We start from the raw sequence: 11,579 nt of genomic DNA on the forward strand, positions 1-11,579 counted from the left end.
AGAGAAAGTAGGCGAGAGGAGAGGGAGACCGGAAAGGGGTGAGAAAGAAACGGCGCGAGAGTTGGCAAGGGAAAGAAGATCGTACAAAGAGAAAGAAAAGGGTAAGCACGGACGTGGGGAACGGAGGTGGTTAGAGCGGGGAGGGGGTTAAGTTAAGGGAGAGAAGGCTAGCGGATGGGAGGCATAGGCTTTCCAGCTAGGCAGGGGTGAGTCACCCTGTATTAACGAGCGGCTACGCCCATTCAAAAGATGGCTGTTTCCCGATTGACCAATTAGATTTCGCGATGCGGTCCGTGTCGAAAAAGCGCGGCAAACGTGACCCTCCTGGCCACCCTGTCGCGCGAGGGCTTCGCTGGAGGGATGCTTTTATTTATGTCTCCTTTCTACCTTCACCCCCTTTACGACACAGCCGAAAAAATTTTCCCCACCGTACCGTCGCCCCCTATCCCTCTGCGCCCTTACAATCTCTCTCCCTCTCGTTTTGCGCCGCGAAAATCTAAGGCGGAAAATGATAATCCGCTTCCGGTAGCACGCATCCTCGCGCCAGCCAGCCAATCGAGAATCTTCGTGCAGGCACACTGCGAGAGATTACGTTACCTTTCGTCATTGTTATGTTAGTTGCGGAGTATCCGCCGCTGCCAAATAAAGGCCCATCCGTCCTTATTTTTTTCTACATCTATACATATTTATATGCACGGATTTCTTAAATGTAGCACCGTGAACTTGTATAATTTTCTCAGCCGAATGAACGTACAATTTTTCTGACAGTTCAAGGGATCGTGAGAGTCCCGCGACTCTCTAGGATTAATTTATTTTATGTTCGAATGGGAGGGGTGGGAATTGATATGTTGCCTGGACCTACTGTATTTTAGCCGTTATTATATTCATTCAACTAATTGCGAAGAATTATTATTGATTAATACGTGATCGTTGGATTTTTACGGAATTGTTCGCGAAGTATCATTAGAATTTAATTCTTAAAATGTACATGGCATACGTATGGCTTATGTATAACAGTATTCTTGGAAAATAATACATGATTGTACAGGTATCAATTTTCTCCATTATTTTTGCTCTTGTCTCAGAAATATTTTATGACCACAACGAGTGATATTTAGAAGTGTAAGCCTCTTTGGTATTAAAATTAAAATCTGAATTCAATTTTGCTATTTATTAAATATCCTTCCAGATACATTCGTACAGTTTTAAAATAAATTTGTTTGTCAATACCGCGTCAAGTTCACGACAGAAATTCCTTATACGCCTTCATTTCTTTTCCATACGCTGTTAATGAAAATTTACAAACTTATATATTAGGTCTTTTTAATATTAATCGAACGAATAAACGACTAACATTCGTTAACATTATAATTTCAATCACAGTTTTCTACTGCGCTGAAGGAAATATACTTTGAATCGATCGAAAATTAAAAGAAAATTCTTTCGCATTGCACCATTTTAATGGTATTTTGCTGTCCAAAAATGTTCATTGTCTCGCAGTCCCTATGAAATAATAGGAATCTACGGCTTCCATTATACGGTACAATTAACCAGCGACATTTACGAGGATAATGAACACAGTTCGATAATTTTCATTATGCAAAATGCTGGTTATTTAGTTGCACGACTTCCGTTCACGGTAGTTTCTCATAGACCAGTGGTGTTTAGCTAGGCGAGCTAATCCTACGCCAATGGCTTCCTAGAAGCCGGCATGTTCAGGGCTCATTGGGCGTGTATAGACGCTTGTGCGTATCCGACCTAACAGCACTCTAGGGTGGTGTCGTAGATATATATGTACGTTGGCCTGGCATAGAATTTTTAAACCTTCTGCAGGCCCGCAAGGAATTTTCTAACCGAAGTTTACTTTGTGCCGGGAAATTCTCTGACCTGAACAAACCCCGTGCACCTGTGGCATCCCTCCGTGCGAGCCAAACTGCAAAATTCCTTTCCTTCTCCTACTTCGAACGATCTAGAACGACGATCAATTTGTAGTCAATTCTCTGTCTTTACGATCTGTCCACCGTTGAAATGAAATTCCATTGCTCCTCGAGTCTCTTTCGTTCGATGTACCTTATCTATACGGTATCAAACATTTTTATCATCCATTATTAGTGCGATTCTAATCGTAAAGGTGTTTTTCATCGAATACCTTATAGGATAACTTGCAAAGTTTCATTCGATAACGTAACTTTGTACGTATACGCACACGTTTCGTCGAATTTTTTAAATAATTAACCATCGATCGAAACTGGATAAAACATTGGTCTCGTTCGATATTTCTAATCATGCTCGATTCACGGATCACGACGTGCAGAAGCAGCCCAAGTGTTATTCACCGCTCGAAATGGTTTGACAAGTTAGTTTCCACCCGGAAGTAGTCTTCATAGGCGACGAAGAATTTCTTTCTTGTGGTATTGGTAAGGGGGTTGAATGGACGTGCGAGGCACAGCTGAATGGCTAACGAGATCTTCTCTCGTTTCATAGGCATTAGGTACTCATGCACGTGTATGCTATCATTCATACGATAGAACAGCTCCAATACATGCACCTTTCCGCTTCATCCAGGAGCGTATCGATACCCGGCTCGTAAATTAACGGCGAGACCTGCGCAAGGAATAAATTTTCAGTTCCGATTCCGGGAACCCGCTCCTTTGCTCACGCTTCACACTCCATTAAAATTATCTGACGAAGCAAAAATATCAGAAGCGTTACCGTTATCACGGCCAGATTAGAACAGGAAGCTTCGCGTCAGGAAATATGGAAAATCCGTTGAGAGTGTCTATATCTGGGAATCTCTCAGTCGCCTTTCATATTTTAACAGACGAAGGCACACACGAAAAGTCGATTACATCTCTCGCCTTCTCATCAACACTGGAACAAACCCGTCAAAATGGTAGATTTCAAGTTTCTTGTTCTAAATCACAGCGCTGTGTCCAGGTTCGATCTATTGTACAAGTAAACGTATTAATTTCCAATCCAACGAGAAATAATATATCCTAAATAACATCTAAAGAAAGCGCAAACGCAGCCAGCGTTGGAAAAGAATTTTTATTTTAATCGACCGAACGAACTTGTCACAGAACGTAAAGATGAAAGACGCGTAGTCTCCATCCAGAAAGAAGCGGTAGGAACGAGAGGTTACCAACAAAGGATCGCGCGCTTTTCGCTTAAAAATTGTTCCATCGGATCGGTATGAAAGGTACGTTGAAAGTCTGTGTTTTTCTTACGTTGTCGAATAATTGGACGAAACCAGGTTCCCATTGGAGTGCGGTCGTTTCACGGGCAACGTTATTCCGGACACCGGGAAACTCTCGCGCTTGTGTATTTTTGGGGGAAACGAAGGGATGGTGTTAGTCCCTTTCGTATAATTAGCGTACGGCCCTGGATACACGGTTAGGCACACACATGCCGCAGGTAAAAAGCACGGCGGAAGATGGAACAGAGAAGGTTGCACGTGCTTGGTTCACCGGGCGAGGTTGGTACCCGGCTTCGCAAGGACAACGGCCCGGTTTCCATCGGTGCGGCGCGCACAAACGCACACACGGCGAGCCGAAATTCAAAGAGCGGTCGCCATTTGCAATCGAAAACAAAAAAGGCAGAAAAAAGAAGGAGAGAGAGAGAGAGAGAGAGAATAGAGGTGGAACGATGAACAAACGGATTCGACCAAGGGGCGATTCCCTTGCTCTCTCGGGGTCGTTACCCCCTTCCGGATTTGGGTCACCGCTCGAAGGGCGCTTTGATTCGGCATCGATGAGAAAATTCATTTGACTATACCAATAGAGAGACGCTTCTCTCGGCTTCCGTCGAACTTCTACGGATACCGTTGGTCCCGTGAGAAAGAATATCGAAGAAGCAACGATACTCCACCGATACCGTTCTCGTGAGAACATCGTTTCGGGGATATGAATTATTTACGACCCCGTGCACTTTTTCCAAATGAAATCGCACTATTTTCTGGCTTATTCCTGCGTCGTTCTATTACTGTAACATGTACCTACAAGTATCTTTCTATATCATTCTGATACCATTCCGTTCAATTGGAAAATATAATTTCACGTTCGGTTTATTTTGTAAAAATTATAGTGCGTACAAAATGCGTATTGTTTTGTTACGTTGTATAAATTTCGATAAGAAGATTGCTCGAAAGCGGGGAGTTTAACCGCGCGTAGAACACTCGTTTTAATTCATTTATGTAGGAACGTTCTCAATTTCCATGGCGTCGTGCCTCCTGGAAAACTCACGGAGCGCATTAGGGCTTTTCGGGGGTCGTTCCCCTCTTTTCTCGTTCCTCGTGTTCTCAATATCGACCTCGCTTATATTTTCTCGACCCAATGCGAAGGGTCGTTGGCCCCCCCTCCTTTTCGCTCCCGGAAATCGTGGCTCATGTCTCTCAAAAGCGGCCTCGAACAATGGATTTTATTTCCATTGCAGTTTGCGACCTTCTGTATCTCGTTTTGCAGCGAAACTTCGCCACGTCCACGTTTACGCTCCTTTCATATTTCTTGTACTTTCCACGGCGATTCAAACAGGTTAATGAAACATCTGCGGTTCATTACCGCTGTGCGAAGGAAACACAAATATTTTCCATACAACTCCCAGTTCCTATTCGTGGTTTTTGGAACGTCACTAATGTATATTTCCAGTTTCGAACTAGTCTATGGGAAAACAGCTTACTTGCGGCTGAAAAATTGATACGAACGAATAAAGTTTCTATTAGTTAAAGAATACGATACGATATTTGCGTGATATGTAAATATGTACTATCTTTTATTAAAATGTTGCGCGAAATTCTGCACAAAGGGAGGGAAGCAAATCAACAAGTTTGCTCTGTTGGGAACACAGAGAAAGTTTTCTTACTCCACTACCGCTACCAAAGTTCGACATTAACTAAAAAAGAAAAAAAAGGAGAGCGTTAGAACGATTCGAAAGTTTGGCGGATCCTCACGGACAGAATGCAGGAATGATTTACGAGCGGCGTTCAGCTTTCAGGGAAGGTTTTACATTTATTTCGCCTTGCGATTTCTCCTAATAAGCTTGTCGAAGAGTACCTAACTGGGACGAAAGGCAAAAATTCCAGCAAACTTTCGTCGAAAAGGGATCCAACGGGTCTTCTACAATTTTATCGGTTGCCAGTGGCAACGCCTCGAGTTGCCTCGGTAGGTTCAGACCAATTCCTACGTGTTTGCTTCTTCAAAGCGCTGAAGGAGGACCGACCGGGGAGCAAGGACGAGAAACATGGACGTTCTGGGATAGAGTTAAAAGCGAAAGAACGGCTTTTCTATCGATAGGACCGGGGCCAACAGTTTTTTACCTGAGAGAAATGGAGGAAACGAAAATTACGCGATGGAAAATCCAAAGTGGACGTAGGCATTGAAATGGTGGCGCGTGTCTGTCTCGACGAGCATCCTTTTCATTTTGTTTCTGCTTGATTTTCGACACAATTATTATCAATATCGAAAAGAAATGTACAAAAGAGGAATTTTACGAATAAAATCTAAAAACAAGAAATTTGATTCTTAAAACGTATTTAATTCTTTAATGGAGATGAAGAGTAGATAACGATCTCTTCGTTTTTCTAAACGAAACTTAGAAAATAATGAATTTTTACTTTGGTAACTGGTGTCCGTCTGATTGGAAAAAGTTTCAGGAGGGGAGTTTCAGAATATTTCTTAAACGAGTCTTAATAACTGAAGGCTACAAGCCCTTAGTTAACCTTCATTGTCGGTGAAATCATGTTCCTTCTTCGAACTGAAGTGTGAGATTCTTGTTGGAGTTTCTGATTAAGTCGAATAGAATATTCAATCGTTTATTCGTGCGTGAATTATTACATTTCATTTAACGTGAAACTGTTCAGTCGTAAAATAATTAATCGTGGAAAAGCTGTTGAATTAAATAGAGTTTCATTTTGTATCGTGGTCTGTATTATCATGTTTTGCAGACTATTTCGCAATACACAATAATAATTATATAAAACTATCAAAGATATCTTTAATTAATAGAAAATTTTTGGTACATGGTGTTTCGTTTTTTATTATTCTAAATATAGAGAAGCACTTATGAATGCAAAATTACTTTTTATACTACAATGAGGAGTAAATAATATTAATTTTTCATTAAATTTTGCTCATTAGATTGTTTCCTTCTCGTGAAAATCTTTTGTTGTATCTAAATTGCAAATTTATAAGAAAATAATTTTAAATCGGCGCAGGCAAGTTTTATTGTTTCATATATAAACTGTAAAATTTGTCTATGTTTGTACAAAATGTTCGAAAAAGATTATGCAGTGAACTGGCAAAAGAAAATGGCGGTAACGAGCTGGCAATTCGCAAGCTTGCGAACTGTAGATGGCGCCACTGTATGGGAAGAGGAAATATGAATAATCATATTTGTAATCACTTATTTATTAAAAATATTCAATGAATTAATAAATCTGTTTGGTCTGCTTCTATTCCTCTAATTTCGAAGCACGTTAAGATAGAAGAAAGATTGATATTTGATCGCTGTGACTTGTTATATGCTAATTGTTATTTCGGGATGTAAATCTGTGTTTTATTAATGACATTTGTTGATCTTCGTTATTTTTAGGATTTCAATGAAATGTGTTTGCATTGCTTCTATCGAAGTTCTATATTATAGATGTCTATTTTTCAGTATACCAATGATTTAAAGCGAGAAACTCCACGAAAAATTGGTTCAATAATTTCGAATGTAATTCTGTTTCAGTTAAGGCAAGATTATAATACTAATGTAATACTAACGATAAAATACTGTCAAACAGGATGATAATAATAAATTGAAGTTTTATATTATGTAAGAGATCTACGCAAAATATTCGTATAATAACTAAGAATAGTTTGATAAGCGGCTCTGGAAATAGTATGATAAGTATTTCGTCAGAAACGGATATCGTTTATTTCATGATTTTGCTGAAAACAATTTTCTTTTCTTCTCTATTTATAGTCTTCAAAGGCGCATGCACATGTATTAATTTGTTAAAGTGCTAGTGCATTAACTGACTTATAAACTCATCAGGAGAAACGCGTATTTGTCAGAAGTATCGTACTTATTTTCCTCTTATTTAATTTTATAGAAGACACAAAATGATTCTGTTGAAAGTATATTAATGTTGGATATGTTAATATTTAAGTAAGCATACTAAAATTGTTATACAATGCGAAAAATTTACAATGTTTTCGAAGACTTAATATCCAGAGGCGAAAGAAGTAGCAACAACGATGTTTCAGTTATTTTTAAATTATAGTCAACGATTACTTCGTCAAATTGTTGCTCGCGTAGTTTATGATTAAGCTAAAATTATGTTTTCAAAGGAAAAACTGTATTTCCATCGAACTTCATAGTAGAATTTTAAAATAACATCAATTTTTAATGATCCAGATCGATGTAACTTTCCACTCAACACCAATTAGACATTAAATTTTTCTAAAATATGATAAACAGCTTCCGTAATTTAATGCTAGAAGCATGTTGCTGAAAATGTTCCAGCGAGTCGAGCATTTTCATCGCGTCCCTTTCGCCCTTTGGTTTACAAAATGGCGCGGCTTTGCCTGGGCGGCATTATGGTTTCTCCCGTCCTATAGGGTGGAAGCTTCATTCCACAAAGCCACCCTTCACGTGGGGTGAATTCTCGATCCCTCGCACACTGAATTCAAAAGTAACACAAGGGTGGGGGGGAACGTGGTAGGGGTCTCCTAAGGGGACTTCCGGGAAATTCTTCGGAAAATGGTATCGGCATACGTCGAATCGTGACTAGCGACATCTAAGAATCGTTGCTCGCACGTATTCGACGCCTGTAGGACATCGTGCGTTGGAAATGTAGATCGTCACCATGAAATTACCTACACGATGTAACGGAGACTTATGATCTTCTATTACCATACATAGTTTCGAAATGATTGATGCATGGTGCGCCATTATGCTACTATACTAGCAGTTGATACTATTTTCTGTCATTGCTTGCGTCGCAGTCTTATTCTATGCTGAATCGACAATATAGATAGTGACATTAAAATAGATGAAAGTATCCTTTACATACAAGTATATTTAGACTGTGATTACTTTATTAACGGTTGGAATTAAATAAAGGAATGCCTTAGTAACTTCAGACATTTTCCTTAGGAAAATATGTAACAAATTCAATTCGCACTTCCTGTTTTCGAACCTGTACTGACAGACGATACCTCGTCTTCTTTCGAATCTTCCTGAGGCTGTACCAACTTCCCCATGATGGCCGCCGAGTAATTTCCTCGTCCCGGATCGTCGAAGACGATTCGGTCGTTCGCTAGCCATGAACTGTAACGTATTTCCGATAGGAGCTCGAAACCCATGCTTCGTGCCCTGGTTTGCGCCGCGCCGGATGTGAAAATGCCCGCGATCGCTGGCAGTTTTAAGCTCGCGGCTACCTGCACGCAAGCGTTCAGAATCGCGATCTCGACACCTTTGTTCTGATAAGACGGGTGCACGCATAGAAGGTAGACGCAGAAGTATTCCGGGTGCCCGAACATTTCGTGCGCGTTCGTTTGCTTCAGCAACGTGTTCTGCAGATGCATGATTTTTCGCAGAGCATCTCCTTCTAGAATCTGCAGAACGGAAACTTGTTTCTGTTATACCGCACACCGATCAGTTCTGCTCGTCAATTATATGAAGTTTTTTGCTTCAAGTACATAGCTTCTATTAATCGACTAGCGTTTACCGTTATCTGAAACTGGTTTCTAGGTAGGACTAGCTATGGATTACTTGCAATTAATCTTATTGATATGTTATTAACAATCGCGGAGGAGGCACGAGCGATTTGCTTTTATGCGCGTTTAAAAATATCGCTGACGAGTTTATCTGTACATTTTTTTTAAGACTCCGTTGCTCCTTGACGAACACGATCTCCTCTGAATGATTATCACGGTTACGCAAGATTTTTAACCGGTTTCGTTACCAGAAAGATCAAATATTTGGTAGAACTTCAACCTCGAGCGTGAATTAGCATTCACGCTCAACTCCTGACAGCGATCTTTTTCTCGTATCTATGTTATTTGACCGATGTAGTATGGAATCAGCGAAGCTTTAATTTCTATCGACAATTTTAACTAAATAAAAATGACATTGCACGATCGATAAGATTATAAAAATCGGTAGGAACCTATGAAGTCTGTTATTAAATTGTTTGCCTTCTCAAAGCCTCGCTAGATGCTGTCAGCTGTCGAGATCGATCATGATCGTACCTGCACACGACAGTAAGTGTCCGTTTTCTCAGGCTCGCTGTTGATCCGCGCGACTGCCACTCCAACCACGCGACCAGACGCAATACTAGTTGCGATTATGCTTGTTGTGTCAGTCATCCACGATCTAATGAGCTCCAGGTATCCGTTCACGGATGCCTGGTTCTGAAGTAACGCGGACGACTTGCACATGGGTTCCTCGCGAAAAAAGTGGTGCTGCGAAAATCAGATCGCGTTTCAATCCCCCGACATTGTTCACCAGACATTTAGACGCAAAGGCGTTTATGCCACGCGTTCTACGCGGTTCCTGTCCGCAGCTAAACTTTGATCAGACGCAACGCTTCGTCGTAATGTGGCTCCTTTAAGTCGAATATCCTGCACCTGACCGACGAGTCCCATTCGAGCGGTGCCTTCATTCGTACGTCCATCTCCAACGCGTGCTCATCTTTCTCTTCATCCATACTCGTTTTGCTGGCTAATGATATTTCCAAAATTGAGCTTGAGAAGATTCTTAAATTTACACCAGAGAGACAGGAAGTTGAATAGTAAACTAAATAAATTCTGAAGGTGTTCATAAGAGATATCGATACTGTGCTTCATCTTAATTCGATCGAAGGCAATTTCAACCTCGAAATTCGTGGAAATCTCACAAATCTGATACAGTTGACAAATGTTCAAAATTATCGTTGGTTAATTATAAATTTTCGTCTCTGAAAGTAGCACAGTTTGTTAGAAAACTTGAATCTGTAACAACATGTACGGAATGAGGAATATGTCGGAATTAAGTTGGATTCGCAGAAAGAGCTCGGTCAAGGAAAGCGATTTCTTCGCGTTGAGTCTTCGCGTAGCGGCGATCCGCAAGCATCGACCGTACGATGATTTGCACAGCGCAGACGCCCCCATAGTTTGGCAGAGATTGTCCGCCGGTTATCGAATCATCGACCTACATTTAGACAAATTTATGCTGGCGTTACACTTTGTACTAGTACATCGCTGGCCGAAGTACAGTTAATTACGCATAAAACGTGTAACTACGAGCTCGAGAACGCCTTCGAACTATAATCGCCGCGTCAAATATTTAATTTAGAATTAAACGATACCAGGCACGATACTAATCTCAAATTATACGTGTTTCAGACGTGCTTCTGCCAATCGGAACCGACGTTTAAAGCAGTCGGCCTGCACGAGGATGCAGTGTCGATGAAGAGCTTCATGACAAGAGTGTTCAACCAAATGGAGAACATGATGAGTTTCTGTGCTCTTCAGGAAGGGTCGAACGACCTCGTCGGTGTGCTCATCGCGTCGAGTTTCAACAAGCCTCGAGGGTACATTCTCAAAGAGGTATGTAAGATCGTGAAAAATTTTATAATTCACAATTTGAACTTCTACAAGTCTACTGTATAAGTCGACAAGACGACGAAGTGAAGTTGGATATTTGAAATCGGTCCTCAGCAAGGAGAGACGTTGCGTCAAGTAATGATACTGAGGAACTACGTTACCACCAAATCGCAATTTGACAAAACGATAGACGCGCGGTCACTCGTGTCCATCGATGTTGTATGCGTAAAGGCCGACCATCAGAAGAGTGGCATCGGTACCGCGTTGTTGCAGTCTTGCGTTACTCGTGCGAGCAGTTTCGCGACCGCTTGTATCGGACAGTTCACTTCCGGCGCCGCTCAAACGATCGGTAACGTTTCCCTTTACCGCCAGCGAGTTCGAGGTCGCAATTTTATGTTCACTCGTCTCGTTCCGTAGATAATACGCAATTTTTTACGTTCGCAGCCGAGAGATCGCAATTTAAAATGCTTTACGAACTGCCGTACGAACGTTTAAAATTAGAGAAGAGCAGATTCGAAGTGTTCGAGTCTTGCCATCCGGAAAATTATTCCATAGCTTGCATGGCGGTGGATGTGACACCGCCTCAGCTGCAATTACCTGCGCCAATTGCATCCGAGCCGATACCTATAGAGAAGCCAACGATAAGACGGAAAAAAGGAAGAAAGAAAATGTAAGGCCATTCGAGTACCCTCGTGTTTAGTTCGTTAATGCGTCTTTTTATATACGTAAGTGTTATCTGTCGATTGTTGACCAAAACGAAACGCTAATTCAGCTCTTTCGAGATAAAAAGTTATTCCGTGAAGTATACATTAAGGTTACAGACCAATGCATGCGTAACGACAGCGCAGCTCCAGATTTTCCTTAACCTTGCACTCGGTTTCTGCTTTTATGAGTACTAAAGAAGTGTGTTTCACGTAACGCGTCTGTTCGAACGCAGTCATTAGCAGCAGCATTTTTCACAAACTTTTTACATTTTTTCTATCGAATCACAGATATCGAGGACAGGGGCAG

At 41.1% G+C, this 11,579-nt stretch overlaps 1 protein-coding gene across 1 annotated transcript; it reads right to left on the reverse strand.

Moving 5' to 3' along the window:
* Positions 1–8,153: 8,153 nt before the first annotated feature.
* On the reverse strand, positions 8,154–9,459 carry LOC143425404 (uncharacterized). The gene is made up of 2 exons (XM_076898148.1): positions 9,234–9,459; positions 8,154–8,597 (listed from the first exon to the last, which is right to left on the reverse strand). Exons 1-2 carry the CDS (start codon positions 9,420–9,422, stop codon positions 8,154–8,156), a joined length of 633 nt encoding a protein of 210 aa, XP_076754263.1. The 5' UTR covers positions 9,423–9,459.
* Between the last annotated feature and the right edge of the window lie 2,120 nt (positions 9,460–11,579).

Source organism: Xylocopa sonorina, chromosome 7, assembly GCF_050948175.1.
Source record: "Xylocopa sonorina isolate GNS202 chromosome 7, iyXylSono1_principal, whole genome shotgun sequence".
In the NCBI taxonomy this organism is placed as follows: domain Eukaryota; kingdom Metazoa; phylum Arthropoda; class Insecta; order Hymenoptera; family Apidae; genus Xylocopa; species Xylocopa sonorina.

Excerpts from the sequence above, each read along its gene's own strand:
- LOC143425404 (XM_076898148.1), bottom strand. The coding sequence starts at position 9,422 with ATGTGCAAGTCGTCCGCGTTACTTCAGAACCAGGCATCCGTGAACGGA. Across the intron at positions 8,598-9,233 it reads ACACTTACTGTCGTGTGCAG|ATTCTAGAAGGAGATGCTCT; the intron begins GTACGATCATGA and ends TCCGTTCTGCAG.